General features: G+C 42.0%; 1 protein-coding gene across 6 annotated transcripts in view; it reads right to left on the bottom strand.

Annotated features, from left to right (window-relative positions):
• The window catches only part of MEIS1 (Meis homeobox 1), a 108,616-nt gene that overhangs the window by 32,969 nt on the left and 54,517 nt on the right, over positions 1-21,130 (bottom strand). For all 6 annotated transcript variants that reach the window (XM_058834985.1, XM_058834984.1, XM_058834983.1 and 3 more), the window contains exon 8: positions 18,387-18,532. In XM_058834985.1, coding sequence (XP_058690968.1) covers positions 18,387-18,532 — 146 coding nt within the window. The remainder of the gene's footprint in view (positions 1-18,386; positions 18,533-21,130) is intronic.

The raw sequence follows: 21,130 nt of genomic DNA, 5'->3' as shown, positions 1-21,130 counted from the left end.
CCTCGACCGATGGAAATTAACGAGATGGGGCCTCTTTTTCTTCTCATCTAATAAATTGCCTTGTTTTAAAAAACATGGACATGCCATCTGTAGTACTAATCTCACATATATCTAGAAAGGGAAAGTGGGAAAAAACCCCATACATACATGAGGATGCTACTGTGAACAAACATCAGCTTTTAAAGGAGAATGTAAAAGCTTTCAGGAAGTTTATTCTTAAAAAGCATGTAAATTCCCAGTCACAACCATCCTCCAACTAACCCCATCCAAGCTCCAAAGAGCCACAGGCTTGTGTGTTATCCAGCTATCACTCTTATTAATATTCATTAGGCAGGGCTACTTGCATTTTCATAAGCTGTGAAGGTGGCAAAAGAAACAATCAGAATTCTTTAACACACAGGCATTATCAATTCAACATCTGCCAAAGAAGAGTGCATACAGATCTGAGGTTGAAATTCAAATGCAATTTACCTGGGCTAGAGCTGGGCTTCACTTTCCAGCACCCAACCAGCTATTTCAGGCACTCTCATTTTATCCATCCCAGCTTTTACCTCCCCCTAAGTTCACTCCCCATTATTTTTACCTTTAAAATGAGAGTCCCTCATAAATTCCCTCCTTCATTCCTTAGGTCTAATGAGTTCTCTTCTGTTAAAATAACCCAAGTTCAGTGCAATCGCATATATGAATAATACAGGCAAGTTTTAACTCAGTAAACTTGACTAAGCAATTCTGCTTTCTGGCTGGAGAATTCGTTTATCTACACCCATTTAGTGTGTGAAATCCCTTGGACTTGCTTCAGGGTACAGGCCGGTACAGAAATCCACTTTCTGACCAGCCTGGCCCTAAACTTTAACTCTGAGAGATGAACTGAGAAGTCTCCAAAAGAAAACAACTGCTTTAATTATGTTCCCAACTTAGCAAAGAAACAAGTCTGATAATGCTAACCAATTTCAGAATAAAGCAGATACATGTTCCCAGGATGATACCTTCATGCACAAGAACATGCACTAAAAAGAGTGCGATTTACATCTCCTGAGAGTTGGGAAAAGGCACATCACAATTCTCCAAATCTCCAGATTCAACCCTAAATGAACATGTATTTGCCCATAAATTCCCTATGCATTGATTGTCATCCTTATAAAAACACCATTGAAAAGGCTTGGACCAGGATGCAACTCCTCCTTCTTGGGAAACTTCTTGGACCAAGAGGACCCCCTCATAAAAAATAATCTTTCCCCCCAAATTCAATGCAGGTTTCATCCAATTTCAATCCAATTTCATTTGGATTTCAAAAGCCTCCAAAGACTTAACTGTATCCTCCCTGACAGAGGGCTGGTGGAACCAAGCTTAGCACTTCAGTGGAAATATGGGTGGTGTGAGGCATTTCCCAGGGGCTGGCATTGGCCAACACTTGGGGATGAGCCCTGAAATGGCAAACCTGTCTTCACCTGTGTAACTTTAGATCTGGCACTCAGCTGCAGTGAACATGGCCAAGCCTGGGCTGCCTAAAGATGTCCTGAGCTTTGTCAGGTGACACTCTGGGTGGGCATCTTCTATGGGATGGTGAATGGATGAGGCCAGGACAGAGGTTTTGGGAAAGGGCCTTCCAAAAATCCAAACAGTCAGCTATAAGCAGTCAATGCCTACCCCATGTCCAGCCTGAGCATCCCTTTCTTGACTGGTCTCTTTCAAGGTCTGAGCACATCAAAGCACCACACAAATGCAGATGTCTTCACAGAAATGAGCATAATAGAGACAATCCACATTTTGGAAGCAAAAGCATGGAGATGGTGTGTTGCTTTCAGCACATTTAAGATGTGATGGCCATTAACAATTCACAAGAACAGTAACAAGATATAACCAATTAATCTTTTCAATTCAAGCTCAAAACTCCCCTTCTGCTTTCCCCTCCTTTCTGAACAAAACTCGTTTATTTTAGAAAGACCTAAATGAAAGTAGTTAAAGACCAAAAAAATGTCACCACTAACAAGTTACAAAGTAAGAAAGAGCAACCAGGCACATTTGATCTTGTTCTATACAGGAACCTTTCTAAGATGACTGCTCCAATTAAAAAAAAAAGTTGAATTTATCATTTTGATGATAGGAGATTATGAACTTTACTATTATATGCATATATTTTGTTTAATGGCTTAGTTTATTTTAATAACAAAGAGAAACTAGATCCTTACAGATGAAAGCTTTATTTCATGGCTTCAGTACAACTGGGATTTTTAAAATCTGTGATGTTAACCAAAATGTGATAATGGATGTTCTCAAGGGCCCTATTTTGTAGCATTTTATGCAGAGCCAAACTGTATGCAAGACATTACAAACATAATGTTTAGCCTTATTTTAAGAAAGTAGAACTGACTCCAGTGTCAGAGGCCCTTGTAATTGTTTTCCATCTGCTTCTCATGCCTCTGAACTTGTACAGCAAAGTCTGGCCGCAGAAATGCTGTGACAGAGGCATTAGCTCTCTGAAGGTTTTTCATGAAATTATATTGAAAGGCACCATTTGTAGGATTTTGGCTGGAAGGGGACAGGAGTGATTGCAACATAACTACTTTATCTACAGCACCCTTGCCTTGAAGGGCCTGTTGACATCCAGAAGAAGAGAGACACAAAAACCACGCTAGAAAAAAAAGCGCCAGCTCTGCTACCATTTTTATGTCATTTACTTCCCAAGATAATCAGAAACACCTCATCAAACTTGATCATGCTCTCAGTGCTTCTGAAGAACTTCTCATCTATTCCGCTTCCTTTTATTCCCACGTTAGTAGATTGAAAACAGTTGCTTCAGACGACGGCGGCACTCATGCGTGTGCAGCACCAAGGATGCTCTTCTTTAATACGTTTTATACGTGTACATAAATCTTTACGCATGTAGAGGTGTGCAAACACGTCGACGGAGTTTTGCCAACCATGCCCTCCACCCCCAAAAGCAAGGACCCACTGCTTTTTTGGGAAGGCAGCCCAAGATGGCAGCTCATGATTAATGGCTGTATCATCCCTGGCTCGGTGGCGGCGAGGCCCCAGGTCTAATCTGCCAAACAACCCCTTCGTCTGCAGCCGATCAGCAGATGCAAGCACATAGGCCCTGTCAGCTTGACATATCATTCCTACGACAATGTCAACGAGTATTAATGTTCAATTATCTGTCCTAGAAATAACCCTCGCCTTTATGCATTGTGTAACTGGGCGCATGGCACTGCGGTAATCCGAACGACAAGGGCAGAGATGCCCGCGCTCACCCGCTCGCTGTGAGCTGGCTTCCCAACATCGCGATGACATTGCCTTGCGGTAGCGCATGGACGCCTTCCCCCTCCTTCCGCTCCCTGGTTGTGGTTTGCTGGTTTGTTTTTTGTTTTTTTTTTTGATGGAAGGCATGTTGCAAGGACCCTTCTCCTCTTTGCATGTATGCTGCCCATCAGCACACCAAGATACACTTAGAAATGGCATATTTTGATTTCACACCCATGCAGAACCATGAGGACTTTTCTCATTTACTTTCATGGAGAGCCAGAAGTTGTCCATCACCTGGCAGCCTCTCTTATGTCCCCTGCCTGTGTATATATATAATATATACATATATATCTCATTTACCATCAAACGCAAATGCCAACAGTGTCTTCTTCCAGGGCTACATCAAGATGAATTCAACCCTCAACTGCAGGGCTGGAGCAACTTGGCCAAATGAAACATTACAGGTTCCTTTTGTTAAAGCAATTTTAAAGTAAGACCCCCAAAGGAGAGAGAATTTGAAGAATAAACTCAAGTTTATTCCTGGCATTTTTTTTTTTTTAACTGCTGCTCAAATATTAATATTATAGATCACGCTAAATTCAAATAGCACTCTAGGAGGAAAAAAAAACCACCAAACTTACCAAGTACTTTTTTCTTTTAAATCAGAATTAGGGTCAAATTCCCAATTGTTTGAATAGTCTGTGACAGAGTTTGCATAATTTCTCTTTTTGTTGTTGTTACTATGGCACAGCTTCCTTGAACTAACATTCAAAGGTTATCGGCTCTAAGTTATGCTTGCTAAGTCTCCTTATACAACTCACAATCAGAGGGAGGGAGTGGGAGGAAGCAGTGTGATAACCAGTGCCAGCTTTGAGATAAAGCCCTCCACCTAATCTCTGTTTATTTAGACAACCATCTGACCGCAGCACCGGGCATAAAAACAAACCAGGTGTATGGCTAAGGGAATTTCTCCCCCCTTACCGTGATTGCATTATACTTTTTGGGTAAAGGAAAGCAGAGCCTCTTTCTTTTTTTAAGATTACTTTGAAAATTTAAATAAGCCCAAAGTTTGAGGTTTTCATGTTTGGATTCGCTTGGCTGGATGGGTTTTTTTTTGCTTTGTTTTGTAGGAAGGGAAGGTAATGGTAACAAAAGCACATTCTATTCCACGCTTTTTTATTTCTTGAGGTTTTGGAGGAAAAAAATTTACCATATCACATTTACAAAAAGATTTAAGAAATTTGGTTCCCACTTTGAATTATGTTCCACTGGAGGTGATTCAGGATGTTTGGAATAAATACAAATATCATGGGACCAAACTGGAGTAAACTGAGCAGTGTTTTAAATGTATTTCTCTAAGGAGCTGACAGAGAGTTGAGCACCCAACACATCTCTGCTGCATCAGTGCTGAAACTGCTTTTTCTAGGTGCCAAGACAGAAAAGCTCTTGCAGGTCAGGCTATGAGAAGCAGTAAGGTGTCTGGCTGAATGATAACTGAGCCTCCCTCCAGCTACAGCAGCAATATTAAACAGTGGTGGGGAGCTTGCATGTTGGCTGATGGCTCTATTTCTCCTGCCATATAAGCCCAAGGCTGCCTCCAACATATTCAAACTCCGTTTTCCCCCTTTTTACCCCTCTGTTAATTCTCCTCACTGTTTACTCAATCATTTTAGGTAGGGGGAAGTGATGAATATTGCTGAGTGCCAGTTTTTATGGTGGAAGATGAACAACCCCAAGGAGCAACTTACACTGAGTCCCAGGCTCCTGTCAGCCCTATAATTGATGATGTTTTCACTGTAAGGGGTGGGGACTGGGACACATTAAGGCTCAATAGGGGAAGTAAATGGAGTGAATTGACTCAGCAACTCTGCCTTTTACCACAGCTTCTAATAAGGATAAACTGATTACTGCCAAATGTACTTTAACATCACAGGGAGGGGAGGGAAAATAAATCGATCTGCTCAAAGGAAATAAATGCCATACCAAAAGTTTTTTTAGAAGTGAACTTTTATATGCAGAAGCCTAGAAGCATCTTGGCAGTACGCTGCTGCTTCTTTCCGGGTTGCCATTTGCCACTAAACCAAAAATGAATTTGCAGCCTTAAAACCTTAAAGGTGAACTCAGCAAAAAGATCTCTACAAAGCCAAGTTATCATTTTTGTACCTTCACTCTCAAATGACTTGGATAACAAAGAGGAGCATGGCAATGCTCACACTGTATTTCAAATGCAGACTTCATGTCAGCATCTTTTTACAGCAACTGAGAGACAGGATGCTCCAGTTCTGCGCCAGGCAGTAGGGAAGGCAAGCAGGCGGCAGCCCAAGTTGCCAGGGGTGACTATGGAGCTGACAAGCCCGGGATCCAGCAAAACCCGCCCTGACTGATGACTTCTGGGTTCCTGCTGACCTTTGATCCCTTCTGGTTTGGCCGGGAACAAAAGAGCCCGTTCACCAGGGCCCCTCACACGTATATTTAACGAAAGCAGCCATTGCCCATATGCTGATTAATGTGTTTGCCTTCCATGTGGCAGCAGGAGGACCACGGCCACCCCGTGCTGCTGTGCAGGTAAGCGCCAGCTTACCTAGCTTGTATGTCACACAAAATAAATCTAGGAAATCCACCATGAGGCACATAAAAATGACTAAAACAGGTAAGGACAATTTTTGTCACTGATGCAAGGAGTTGCTGAGACTGGCGACGGTGCCACGAGCACTATCCCTGTGGACCCAAAAACCTGTGGAGGGTTTCTGTCATTAGAGATTTGACGCTGCTCTGACACCGAGGGCCATCAGCAGCTCAAACACGCTGTTGCAAAGATGCTGTCGGCTACAGCAACCATGGAGGATGCTGTCCAACCCTCAGAGGCCACTTTCATCACTGCATATTGTCACCATAGCAATGAAGCTGAATGCAGGCAAATGACAAGGGTCTGTCATCACTCAGCCCTGGCCTGACAGCCCTCAGCACCAGTCGCTCCCATCCAGCCTCAACACACAAATAGGTCCTCAGCAGGCCCAAAAGTAATAATCTGCCCCTGCACAATGTCATCGTTTCATTGGCATTCCCAGCAGCAGTGTGCACCCCTTACACCCCCTGGAGATGGTTCTGCTTTATTCCACAGGGAGTTTTTGTGCTTTAGGGAAAAGGAAAAGTCAGAAAAGAGAGAGCCAGAAGGGATACAGTGGTACCCATACATCAAATATCAGAGACAATCAAGGAATGAAACAAACAAAAAACAAACACAAAACAAGGAAAAAAATCTATTGGAAAAAATGGAAGCAAAACGTGACAATTAATGTTTGGGGGGAAAACAACAACACTTCCTATGCAATGGCTTCAGCAAGGAATAGCAGTGGTACTGACAAAGTCTAAAGCTCCTTTCTAATATTAAACATGGCAGTTGTATATAAAATGCATCCGCTGCTCCCTTCACAGAAACAGGTGTTTGGGGTGAAGTCAGGATAACTGGCAAGGTACGCCGGGCTGTCACCGACAGCAAGCACGGCCAACACACTGCTCTGCCTTCACGCCAACACCAAAATCAGGGTCCCAGTTATTTTCACGCTCTTCCTGCCAGAGATGCCACAAAGAGACAATTAACTTGGTCTACTTCCCTGCTGCCTGGGTGGAAGTACAGCAAGAAATGACAGAAATCAGAGATGGCAAACACTATCTCATCTAGAGCTCGTCTGCCTGCTTGGATTAATCATAACATCTCTATTTCAGGAGAATTTCTGTGTGGGGTCAGTTTTTACTCATCCTGCCCATGCAAACTCGCCCCTTTTAATTGCAGCACGTGGGGAAGGTGGTGAGAAGGATCTGTCTTGGTGGTTACCTTACTTAGCTCATCTTGACCACGCACTTTGGATTTTACTTTGTGTTTAGTCATACAGAATACCCCAATTTAACAGCGACCCTATGTTACCGTGCCAGCCCTCTCACCATTTCAAAAGCTGCCTTTTAATGATATTTAATTTAGGCTGGCTTATATGCTACATTTGCTAGTGAACACATTGGCTGTGTGGCTCTTATTTAACACAATCACTGTCCCCCCACGGTGTGCAACACGCTCACCGGTCTGCAGCAGCCCTGGAAAGACAATTCACTGTTCAAACATTTTTTAAACCTGATTTACCGTTCCAGAGAAACAACTCCGCAACTAATCTTCCAGGACAAATGTAATGCCGAAGAGCAACTAAACTGAAACGTATAAATTCCATATATACTTAAAAATATCATTGTCTGTAATTTAATATAACAATATTTCTAGGCCTATAACCTTGCACGCAGAGGCAATTTCCCAAGCATTAATACTTAAATGGGTCATATGCACCACATCTGTCATTCTGTCCTGAAGTCTATGAGGCACAACCAAGACTCTGCAAGCCTATTGATTTTTCTAGCATTTGCTTTAATTTACTTAACCATTGAGAAATCCATCAGTACATAAAGGGCAACTGTCCATTACTGCCTCATTTGCAGACATTCTTTCCCCTCTTTTTTTTTTTTTTCCCCTTCTTTTTTTTTTTTTTTTGGTAAATATTTCCCTTTAAATCGCTGTGTGTTTACAGTGTAAAAACGAATCCGGAAAGTGCTCACACCTGTTTCTGTTCAGTAACTGCTGCACTGAGGTATATGTAATGTGCTTAAAGATAGAATAAATATCTAGACATTATTACATCTGTGTGCAAAGGGTGGTAAATTAGATCCTAATTACATTAACAGGGATTCTGCCTCCCAGCTTAAATTTTACATGAGCACTCTGTAAAAATCCAAAAGCTCTGCTGTGGTTTCTTTATGAGCTGGTGATTACAGCTACTTCCTATGCGGTCACTAAATATTCTGTTTACAAATAAATGAAGAAGCTTTGAGCCAACTTGCCAGGGTAATAATCCGTGTTTTTTATTTTTTTTTTTCCCCAGCAAACCTTTACCACATAAGCATGGCAACAATCAGAAGCCCCGGCTTCATCTAATTACTCTATCACATAATTTCACAAATTGCCTTTTCACTGGGGAGCCAAGTGCAAAACACGCTCACAGTGGGATTTCAGGCAGCAGCTTTCATTTACTACTCATTTCTTGTTAAATTAAACACAAAAACACCAGTTGTGTGAAAGAAGTCAAAAAGAATGCTTGCAAATGAGCCAGACAAGTGTATCTTACATTTATACCATTTGCACAAAATAGCTCACTGGCAAGCTGGATTTTTAAGGGCACCATTAACATCTTTAACCCTTTTAAGGCCTGGCATGAGGCTGGGAACTGGACCATTCTGACCAAACTCAGCACAGCAAAACAGCACCAGGCAGAGCATCAGCCTTATCCTTTTGTTCATAACTGGGAAGAGAGGCAGCATGCTCCAACTCTGCCTCCACATAACCCTTTCAGCTTACCAGGGGTTAGAGGACAAAATCGATTCCACAAATTTCTGGGTATTACACCCACCTAATGCAAGGGAGGGAACAGTCCTAGAAATAAATCAAGTGGGATTTGTAAGCACAATTTCTCTTTCATCCAGGACAGCCCTCCAAGGTGTGGGGTACCAGTGAGACTTGGGGGCACAGGGACCTGGAGCACCAGACCCCTGTTAATTATCTGAGAGTTAACAAGGCAGGATTGCAAGCTGCCACCAAGGAACACAAATTATTTTGAAAATAATTGCAGCCAGTGTACCATCGCTGGTGGAAGTGAACCAGAGGTTACACCGCTCTAAAATGACATTTTGTACATCAACAAGTACAAAACTAAAACACGACCATCAGTAATTAAAACTGCTCCTTTTGCAGCACCAAAGCCAGTAGGTCAGGTACCATTTTACATCAGAAACCAGCCCTGATGGCTGCAGATTTGCCAACACTATCTACACAGGGAAGAAAAAAAAAAAAAAAACATTAGCAGCAGCTGTCTGTGTGCCTCGACATTGAAAATCCTATTCATACAGACAGGTGGAGTAATTTAAAAGCCAATGTGGTGCAATTTTGATGCAAGTAATGCCACTGTTTACTAAAACGCCACCATTACTGCTGTTTATGAAAACATTACTAAAATTGCACTTTATTCATAAGAATCCTAAGGTTTGGGTTATTACCAGTTTCAAAATAATTCTGACCCCAACTGCAGCTTATGGCTCTCTGGGGTTTACAACCTGCTGCACTGACAGACCCATGCTCAGGTTTCAGCAATGAAATCAAGGGTTTATCCTCTTTGCCGTTCCCACACAAGCACCGTGCAGTTCCTGGATCAGCACAAAATCCACGGCAAATAAGCAGAGTACTGCCAATGAATCTGTTAACTAGCCAGATTGTCTAATATGGCATTTACCTTTCCAAAAATATCATTAGGAACACCAGAAGCTCTGTCTGACATGAGTAAGGATGGCCTAGGAAAAAGAGTTTCACTTCAAAGCTGATTTTAGAGCAATCAACAGAACAAGGCGCCTAAGGCAAAGTCCCACCATTTTCTTTATGAGTTCAAAAAGAGTAATTGGAAAATATCTTTATATCATGAGCAGCCCCTTGGTTTTACTAATGTGACTCGAGTGACCACCTTAGTGTCACTAACATGACTACCTTGCTTTTTGGATCACAGGGACAGAGGACCCATTGTGAGAATAAGTTCTTTTGTGGCTAGGTTTTTTTTTAAAAGCGCTTCCAAATGTTTAATGCTGTACAGGTTGGATTACAAAGGGCCAAACTTTTTGGATTACAAAGTAGCCAAGAAAAGAATATTCATGCTATATCTAAAATCTGAGAAGTATTTTCTGGGCAGAAGTTTCTGCTTCATAAAGCAAAAGATGAAGTGGTAAGGCTCCGAGACCTTGCCTTATTAAAATGATGGCCCACCACTGAAGTGAAACGAGCACTCCACTAAATACTCTGGGTCTAAATCAGGCAATGATGCAAAAGGCGAGGTAAATTAGATAACTACATATTAACTTAAACCCTTTTCTGCCTACTTACCTTCTCTCTACACATGCATTTAGCACAGCTGTAGCTCACAGGGTGAGGAGCTGGAAGTACAATGATGACTCATCAATAAGATAAGATTGGTTGGATTTGATGATCTTAAAGGTATTTTCCAACCTTAACAACTCTATGAATACATTTGTTCCATGAATAACGACTCTATGAATATTGAAAATTGGATTTTGAGCTGAGCATTTTGTTGGAAAGGATGGCATTACCCATGGAAAATTTTAACTTTACACCACCAAAAAAAAATTTCCCTTCCAAAGGAAAATTTTTCTCTGGGAAACTTTGATGGGCAGACAGTAAACACAAGTACTTATTATTAGGAATTAGAGCCTCTTTAATATATGCAACAAGAAAAAGCATGTAAGCTGTAACAGTGCAGATTCTGTGTAGCTGAAGGTAAATGCAGGAAAAGGGAAACAAAACTTTTTCTAAAATGGGTAAAAAAACGAGTCACTTCTCATGCCTGTCCTGGAGCAACAAACAGACTATAGCCACCACAACATCACTGCTTTAGCTTATCCAGACAAGGGTTAAGTTCATGCAAACAGATGTAGGATAGTGTATGCCAGAGCAAGGGAATGCATCTTACACAACTTGATGTACCACTTCCAAATGTGACCCTATTTGAAAGGCAGCTTATCTTACACCACAGATTAACACATCTCATCAGATATGCGCCCAACTGGTTTGGTGCCTCATATTTTGGCACTTTACCTGATCTGATTAAGTCATTTGCTAGCACACTGGCATGCTGTGAAACTGCTTCAAGAGTAAGATTTCCAACAAAAAAATTAACACTGGCACTTACATACATAAGCATATCTGAGAATCAACATAGGCTCTTTTGTAGCAACCGTGTTAGAGGACAAGCTAAATAAACAACTAATAATGAACAACCGAGCCCATTAATTTATCCTCATTTCCTGCTCACCCACTGCTTGCCAAGATACTGTTGCTGCCTTTAATGCACTTCATATTGCAAACTGCTCGCCAAAATATTTCCACGGATATTTCCAGATTTAAAAATTGGTGACCAAACTTTTTCCCTCCCTCTCTGTCCCCCTTCCAAAGGTGACACTCGGATTTTGTACGTCTGCTCTGACTGCAGAAAGACAGTGTGTCGTGTAACACATTGCTGTGTCTTGACTGGAGGAGGCTAATTTCAAAAAATGAAGCTGCACACGCAAAATAACACAGCTGCAAATATAAAAAGAAAGGAGAGGGTGGAGAAGAAAGCAAAGCATCTACTGCTGACTTAAAAATTCTTATTACTGCAAACATTCTTGCTGGTAAACTCATTTCCGAGAATATTTATGCAAACAAAAGGAGTTCTAGCACAACCAGAGCAAGTGTAATTTAGCATCTGAATTAATGTTTATCATGTTTCAACTTTTCAGTATTCCCTTGCTTCTACTCAGATGTGAAATTCTGCTAGTGTCTAAATACTAATGTGTTTCAGCAGCTTCAAAATAATTCAAATTCTTTAATGTGCTAGTGGCTTCCACATTGGCACAATAGTGCCTCCAAGCTAGAAACTGTGGGAAATTGGGAAAAAGGTAGGATAGACCTTTGGGAATAGACACACACTCTCTCTCTCTAAAAACTTGTTGGCTCAGGTTATTTGCTACCTTCTGATTTCAACCAAAATACTTTCCTGGATCACTGCCATTCCCAAGACCTGTGAGGAGCCCCGAGGAGATGACACATACCCTGTAGTTTAAGACATGATGGCTGTCTTCAATAGAAATGGAGCTAAATCACAGGTATTAAAAAAACAGATGCTGTAACTACACCACACTTCTGAATGTGAGAAGAGCCTAAGTAAATAATCTGTTTTCCTTGAACTAACTGACTAAAGCACCCTCTATTTTTCCTTTCTGTTCTAAGACCAAAGGTTTGTAGGACAGCTCAGCGCTGACAACTTAAATAATCTACAAGACAGTGCATGAGACATGCTCCTTCCAAGAAATCATGAAACTGGAGCAACAGCTGCATTGCCAAGGGTATCACCCAAAACCCAACAATTTTCTTTTAAAATGCCAGCATTTCCCTCATGCTAGAAAATGGACCAATCCTTGGATGTTCAAGAGCAGGTCAAAGCCACAGATTTGAGGATAATTAAAGAAAATGCTGGAGCTTTTAACAGCCACTGTCCTCCATAAAACTCCGTGAGGGCTGAAGGGTTAAGAAGCTAATTCAAACACACTTACCTAAATCCTCTTTGTCCTCCTTTCTGGAGCTCTCAACTCAATTGAGACAGAGCCCTAGAATAATTATCTTCTCCCATAATAACATTTCCCATTTTCTGCCATTGGAGATGACTGCCACAGCACCTGCCCCAGCAGAAGGGAGCTCCTTGTGGGTTACCTGCACCAACCTGTGTTAGATGCTCTTGCTGGATGCTCTGACAGGTCTTCCTGCTGCCAGGAGCAGGAAAAGCCCTGGCTCCCACCTTCCCAGTCAAGGGGATGGCGGTGCATGAGTGACTCAAGGCAAGCTGAAAAGCCTGGCTTTTCCCAGGAATTTGGGACAGCTGCCACTGAGAAGTCTTGCAGATGTGGAAGAAAGCTTTTTACAGCTTTGTCCACAATAAAATCAAGTGAAAGAGGAGACTTGCGTATTTGGGATAAAGCAGGAGGACACCCCCACACACTCCAAGCCCAAAATATGGAAATCTGACCCCTGTTACGCAGATGAGCTCCGGGAGCCCTCTGGCATTTTGCAGAGCAAGTACCAGTTGGTGCAGGATGGAGACTCACTGTCAGTTGTACTTTCTTGGGGGGAAGGGTTGTTATTTTCTTTAAATGCTTCCAAATCTCTGGAGAGGAGAACAAAGAAAACTTGGTTCAGCCAAGTATTTTCCCCTTTCCATGTTTTCAGTACCCTAGTTTTGTACCCATCTACCCTTTCACTATACTCCTTTCCAAAGCCAGGCAATCCCACATGGGAGTAGGGGCAGGCAGCCAAATTAACCCCATGCTTCTCCCAAGGCAAAATCTCATAACTATGGAGGGATGAGAAAAGACATGTAATCCACTTGTTTTAACTTTACAGAGTTGCTAGCCACTAAAATATTAATATAAAAAGAAAACTTATAGAATTAAATAGCGTAAATTTTCTATCACAATGGCATCCTTGAAGCAATGGGGACTATTTTTCTCAGCTAGATTCAAAATATCTGCTTCCAATAAATTCTTTTACAAATAACAGTTTTACTAAATAGATTGCATATTGCTTATTTTAAATTTTCTTGTTTCATATGATGGCATCAAGTAATCAATAATGGTTAAAAATCCAGATACATAATAGAAAAAATCCTTCCGCTTTAAAGTCAACATCTTTCAGCCGAGTCTTTTACCTTCTACTCAGTCTCCCCTTTCAGTAAGATTTAACCTCTTAAGGAAATTGTTTTAAAAGCAGTTCAAAATAATGATTAAATTATGGGATTTCCATGAAAGAAATCCTCAGCCCATTCATTTTTTTTTAAAATCATGGCAATTTGTTTTTTAAAAGGTGTTTGAAGTCCTTGAATCTACCTCTTGGCACCATTAAAAGGGAGTAGTTTATAATCCCCTAATGTGCTTAAATAAAGCCTTCAATAGTTTAAATTGTTATTAAACATCTTTTGGGATTATAATTTTATGGCTTTTTTTGCCTGATTAGATGATGAACGTGAAGATCATCAAATACTCATCATATAACAAACCAATTACATCGTATAATCCCCAAAATGAGGTTTGAATCTCAACATTTTAAATTAAGCTGGATTTAAAGGATGCAGAGTATTCATAATGAGTGAAAAAATACTTGAAACAACACCCCACAAATTCCCTTCTCCTAGTTTTGGATGAAAAGGAATTTATACCAATTCCAAATACCAGCTTATACCAATAACACCATTGCTGGGACAGAAGTCTAGGATGGGCTGCAGCAGAAACTAGCCCTGTTTCCGCAATTAAATTTACACAGATTTAACTGTAAGCAAGATTATTCTTTAATTCCCTTCCCCCAAGTTTTTCCTTTATTTTACAATCTCTGCTGAAGGATGTACATTAGAGTGAGGAGATAGGCTTGAAAAATTTGGGGGGAGAGGATAACCCTGAATGTTAAGTGATCAAGAAAAAAAAAATGTAAAATTTTTTAGAAGTCTAAAAGGCTTACAAAACATTGCTGGGCTGCAATGCACTCTGAAATTATCCTTAGGGTGACTTTCTGAAGGCAAACACTGGCACAGAACTGGTTTATCCCAGTCCCTCCTCCAGCCCCTGCCATGGCATTTGATGTTCTTCTGATGCCACTCCACAAGGCTCTTCTCTATTTTGTCTCAACTTGAACAAACAGTTCTTCACCAAATTATTACTATTCTTCTTTTATTCCAGATAGTAACAAGCTTCCATCTCAAATTTATAGCAAAATCCTAAAAGCAGATTTCATAAACCTCCAAATTTGCCAGATGGTGTTATAAGCTACCATGAAAAATTTCTACAAGCTCCACAACTACATTTTTTCCCAACTTACATCCCACCTGAGCAGCTCTTCCAACTCAGATGCTTAATCAAAATTAAATCAGAACAGCAAGGAGTTAAAAAAATATCCCACAAAGTCCTAAGTGTGAATCTGGTCAGCACTTTTGCAATTGTTTTAGCTGATTGTTTTTGTTGTTATTATTCCAAGAGGGTGGGGGGGGAAAAAAGGCAATTTGGATGAATTTATCCCCTGATTTATCCCGTGAAAAGCTTCAGAGCATACTGCCTGCATCTGCAGAGGACAGCACTTGCCTAGCCTTTGGGCATATGTCAACTCAGTTCTGCACATCAGTCAAAATACTGCGGGGGGCTGGAGCCTGACACTGAGTGGGAACTACTGCCCAAAACACTTCAGCATCCGGAGAGAATAAAATGGATTTCCTCCTGAGCGTGAAACAAGAACTAGGGGACAAACCTTCGGAAATGAAGTCAGTCCACAGAGGAAGACTTCAAGCTCTTGGAGATGGAATAACTGCATAGAAGGAATTAACCCAACCTATCCACTTCTGAAAGACTGTACTTGTCCAATATTTATTTTAGGTCTTTCCAACCAATAATCATTAGTATGACAGACACAGCAATTACTGTCTATTTTATTTAATTCCATGCCACTGATGTGTATTAATATTACAATTGTGGAAGAAATTTGCTTTTAAAAAGGAGGACTCCCAACTAACACCCCAATTAGGAAGCACCAATGGTCAGGGAGATGCTGGATTTTGCACTCAACTGCTCATTTCTCCTCTGCCATTTTTCAGATGGCAAAGTGAAGGCAGGTAAAGTGCTGGGGGCAAAAGGCAGGTATCACCAGTCACAACATATCCCCTGCCTGAACCACCCCTCTGTCTTTCCTCACCTCCCGCTTTAGGGAGGACCTTGTGTTCACCCTACAAAAGAACAAATCCACTGATAAGTAAATGGGTAAATAAATAAATAAACAAAATGTGTGGGATCTCTGGTTTCCTCAGGATGATCTCCCTCCTGCAGCAAGGACATCAGGTGGGGACACCACCAATACCACTGTGCAGTGTTATAAGAGCAGCCATGGAGCCCCGAGGCCCTCAAGAAAGAACAGGAGCTTCAACTCCTTCAACCTCTGCCCCATTACTCCTCAGCTCTGATCACAGCCATTACTTGGGCCTGGGTTTGTTTTGGGGTTTTTTTGCAGCCAGGACAGCGCCCCAAGCAGCCTGCAAACATGCTCTGTTGCTCTAGCACTTGGAAGAGCCTACAATGTTCTCCAGACATGTTTTAATTTGAGAAAACTGTCCAAGATCCTGCCTAAGGTCTGCCTCAAGATCCTGCCTGGAGAAGGTCAGACTGGATAAACCAATTCTGCTTTACTGAATTGATCAGGTAAGTCTGGATGTACCACGCTTCCAGAAGAGGAGAAAGCTGCCCTGCAAGAAAACTGCATGCTTCACATGGCTGGGAGGACTCTGCACTGGGGATGCTGGATTTTTAAAGCAAGCTCAGTGTTACAAGGTAGAAAATGCAGCATTGCATAGGTCTTGGGAGGAATAGTTCTTTCTGCATTTGAGTCTTCCAGAAGCAGACACCACCTCACAAGCAGATGTTCAGATGTTGTCTCCTAGAGACTGGCAGAAGTCCTGCAGCAAACTCAGCAGGCACTCTCCTCTTTTGAACACTATTACCACTAAAACCCTGCACCTAACCCAGGTGAAACAGTGAGGGGGTCTGTTCAGTCTGTTCTCTGCTCCTGAGACTAAGCATGGAATTAGCTACAGGGTCAGGTCAAGCTCATGTAGTTAAATGCCCTACACGGGGTGGCTCCCACCACAAAGGCTTTTTAGTGACACCCTGCAGCCTTCTGCCATATACCCAGAAAGGCATCTGGAGGGGGTGTACCTGGTCCAGGCCAGGAGTGTGCTGAGGATTCCTCAAACAGCTTGCTAGGACTGACCTTTGTGTTCCTCTGCTCAGATTTGGGTGATGCATTATTTACTGGCACAAACACAGCAACAGGCCACTTTCAGGAAAAAATATTTATACTACTTAATCTGCAATTCCTTGCTGGAAACTACAGGAATTGACATGCAGTTGTTCAGTGTTCCCTGGTGTGCCTTGTCCTGACTGCTGAGCTTCCAGAGCCTCTCCTGATTCCTGAACCTAGACCAGGTGCATCAGGCTGGTGTGAGCACTGCTGCTGGCACAGCACCCGTGGACTGCCTTGGGGGTGGATGTCCTTAACCTGCAGAGAGATGCCAAGTGTCATCTCAGGTGAGGACCTACAAAGGGGGAGCCATCAACACCAGAGGGACCTCAGCCTTTGGAAACGCTGGCACTGAACACACCAGACAGGGCTGAGGACCTGGCAGAGCTGGGGCATGGCTGACACGGAGCCTGCCAGAGAGAGAGATTAACCCGGAGACATCTGAGGCCCTCTCTGGCCTCTGAGGAGCAGGGCTCCAACATGAAGGTTCATTCATAGCAACCCAGGACTGCACAGGACAGGATTCCCTGCCTGATCCCCGTGCTGACAAGAGTCATGGCAGATATCTGGTTTCTTGGCTCAGCAGGGGATGGAGGGGTGATGTGCATGAGCGCTTCCTCCGCTTTACGAGCACACCCTTGGCAGAGCTCCCACCGGGGCTGGGCAAGCTGGCCAGCTTCTAGTTTCATCCTGACCCTAGCTACAGAGGGAAAGAGTCAGCTACTGGGGTTAGAAGCAACAGCCCTTCCTCACTACCACCTGCAGACACCCCAGCAACCCTTGCTCTGACCCTTATCCTCCTGGCACAGAAAGGCTGAGGCAAAAAACCTGGGGCGTAAAGCCCAGATCCCCACAGCGGATAAAAACACAGTGACAGATCACCACAATTTGACAAAGAAGGAGAATGGCAGTAGAAGCACTTTTCTAAATGCTAATGTTAGAAGGTGTGTTACATATTATAGAGCCCTGAAAGCAGCTCCAGCATCCAGCTTAACCCCACACACCTGTCCGGAGCTTTGATTTCTAATCGCAGGAATAAAAAACCCCGTACAGGTATCTGTGGTAACAGAAATAACTGCACATACCCCCACCACTTCCTAACATTAAATACAGGGGTAACTTACACTCTGGGAATGAGACCGTCTCAAAGAAAAAAAATTATGCTTTGCTATTAAACCAGATACATTCAGACCTTTCATCATGAAGCTTCTGATGATCTCTGACAAACATCTGAATAAGGTCTTTGTTTGCTTTTGGCTTTGTTTTTTAATCTCCCCAATTGTTTTCTGCAGTTCTCTGGAGCACAGAATCAGGGGCCAAATGCTGCTCTGTGCTCCAAAGCAGAGAGTCCCACTGCAAAGCAGGACAAGTCTGCAAGAATATATTCATACAAGCTTTAAGTAAAAATCACATTTGGCAGTGATGTCCTGTTAACGACTGCATCTCAAACAAACAAGCAAATCTAAAAACAACACACACACAAAAAAAAACCCATACCAATAAAAACATACACTCTATGCTCTTCCCCTGGCATCTAGCAAATGAGGCAACAACAACAACAACTCTGCTCGGAAAAGTCCCTCTACTGCCTGGCAGCAACATCATACGTATTTTTTCTTTCTATGACTACTACAACTATGACATTATCCATGTTTTATTTTGCATATGTGATCTAGAGTTCACTTACTGTTAGATGCTGGAACAGCCATGCCCTCATGATATTTGTGGCTACTTTGGGAAAGATGCCACGCTTTTTATGTCGCTTTTTGTCCTTATCTGGATCATCATCATCACCTGTGCTGGGGGAAGCTACACTGTTGTCCAAGCCGTCACCTGTAAATATAGTGAATCAAATTTTGACTTATGCTACCTTTATATACTTCAGCCGAAGCCTGGCTTTGGGTATAAACTGCATGAATATTTAAATGAGGTATAAATTCTTTAACACCGTAATTCACCAGGGGTTGAGGGGATGGGGGAAGGGGGGGGAGAGACACAGGGAGAGGGAGGGGCTCAGAAATGTGTTGGCCCCATTCTGGTTTATCTTGAAGGGCAGTGTGGCCATCTCTGCCATTGTAACCCAGAACAAAAAGTGCTTACAAATTATAAAAATAAATTTGTAAGCATCCAACTTCCAAAGGTGGAAATGCTGGCTCTTCTTCACACTAAGTCACTTCCCAAAGATTCATCCCAATCAGCTACTTTGGCTGAGCTGAAAATTAGGAAAGCATCAACAGTAGTCTGGGATGGGGATCATGACCTGTGTGAAGCTGGGTGCCTGGGGTGTGAAAAGTGGGGTGAATGCAGCTCTCTTGCAACATCATATTCTCTCAGCAAATTCAGAAAAAAACAGATGATTGAGGCATTGCTTATGTTAAGTCTTTTACAGATGTTCGACTTCCCCTGATTCTTTGATGGGAGGTGGGTAGCTAACTGGCTCCCCTCTTCCCAGCCCCAGCCAAAAGAAATTCAGAGGGGGATAAGTAGGCACCGATTTGACATACACCATTAGGAATTAATACCCTGCTTTGTGCCAGTGTGCCGTATTTGTAATAGGTGTCTGCTTCTGTGAAACAACCACTGATCCAGAATGAATTTCCTTAACGCAGAGAAGGTCTCAGACAGTTCCCATCACATTAGCAACACGTCTATGGGAGGATGCCACCGTGTAGCAGCCAGCTTGGGTCTGGGCTGATGGGTTAGCGGCCAAGGGAAAACAAAAGTTGCAGTGCCTCGTAGTTTGCACGCAATTTTTGTTGCAAACACTGAAAACAGTTTATAAACAAGCCCACAGAGCAAATAACTCTTTGCATTGAATGCATGTGGACTGAACAACATATCCTGATATCCTGGCTTCCAAAGACACTGCATTTGTAGCAACATGGACTTGTGATGTTATTAGGCAAGTGTTTTTTACACCCTCAGGCAAAAGTGATGAAGAAAGTAATCTCAAATCACCTGAATACAAACTATCTCCGTTAGAGACAAAAAAAAAAAAAAAAATTAAAAAAGGGATGTAGACTGTCGTAATTATGATTTGTTCAACAGCTTTCAGCACCAAAAATAAAAAAAAAAAAAAAAAGAAAAAAGAAGCTATTATTAATGTTATATTCTTAGCACATTACTGACCATGGCAAATTTATAATTATCCTTATGACTTGGCCTGTGTCTTTAATGAAACTGTAACCTTCGGTAGTTACAGACAAACACAAGATTTTTACAAAGAAATTAGATATCCAATGAATTCTTTGAAAGCCCAGTATCTAAAAAAGGGCTTTTATACAGAGAAGCAATTCACCATATAAAATAATAATTCATAAAAGAAACATGAGCAAAGGAAACAACTCAACAGCATTTAAAATTCCACGGGCTAATCTACTTTCTGTCTGTGAGAGGCAAACAAGGAAAAGAAAAGTATTACGCATTCATTGATTAAAAATGAAAAGCTTCTAACCTAATGACACAGCCTTTCACCACCTCCCTGCCATGGTCCACCCGCCCTCACCCCCCAACCCATTTTTTTAAAAAATATACTCATTTCAAACCCCCTTCAGATTAATTTAGCAGGCATTGCCTCATGCCTGACGGGAGGAGGACTCATTGATAATTTATGGAAATATCTACTATAATCCAAGGGAGATGACTTTTTTTCCAGCTTTGTGCATCAATAGATAATCAAGGCCTTCAAGCAGCCTTAGCTTCCCATTACCTCGGGCAAGAGAATTCCTGAAAGCATGCCTCCAGGGCACCTGAATTATATCCTCCATTAGGGGAGGAAAAGCTTTCTGCATTCCACCTATAACACTCCCCAGAACCTTTCCTGTTTATTTCTGCTGTATGAAAGCAGAAGCATTAGGAACAGGATTTTTTAAGTGAAGACTTATGTAGATACAATGGAGAAACCTTTCAAGCGCGAGCCAGATCACCTCCTTCAATCCCGGGCAGTGACCTATCCCAAATAAAAGGTTTCTGTTACATCATTAGCTCAAGCCAAAAACAGCCTTGGCTTAATGCACAGTTTGTTCTTCCTACTGTTTTTAGGCAAATACTGCTACTTTACTCCCATCTGGGAGGGAAATTACACTGCTGGGCTGTAATCTAAGACAAGATTTTCATTGGAAGCAAATGCTTTCAATCCAGTGTAAATACTGGTGTATGTTCAGAAAAGCCTAAAACAATAAACCCTGGCCTCGACCGACACAAGTTAGAGAAAGTGAAAAGCAGGGAGAGGATAAGAAAGCGCCTGGCTATCCTCGGAGCAAATGCTTCAGTAGACTCCTGTAAATTGTTTAACCTCTTCCACTTTTTTTAAATGGAAAATTGATCCCGTAAAGACTGAAACCACAGAGAGAAGTCTAAATGGTCAATTGTGGATTTTAGTATTTCCATCTACTTTGCAACTTGATACGCTCACCTCTGTGAGGTCTCCAG

Source organism: Poecile atricapillus, chromosome 3, assembly GCF_030490865.1.
Source record: "Poecile atricapillus isolate bPoeAtr1 chromosome 3, bPoeAtr1.hap1, whole genome shotgun sequence".
In the NCBI taxonomy this organism is placed as follows: Eukaryota; Metazoa; Chordata; class Aves; order Passeriformes; family Paridae; genus Poecile; species Poecile atricapillus.
The sequence above is the reverse complement of the archived record's forward strand: the minus strand, read 5'-3'. Positions and strand labels throughout refer to the sequence as shown.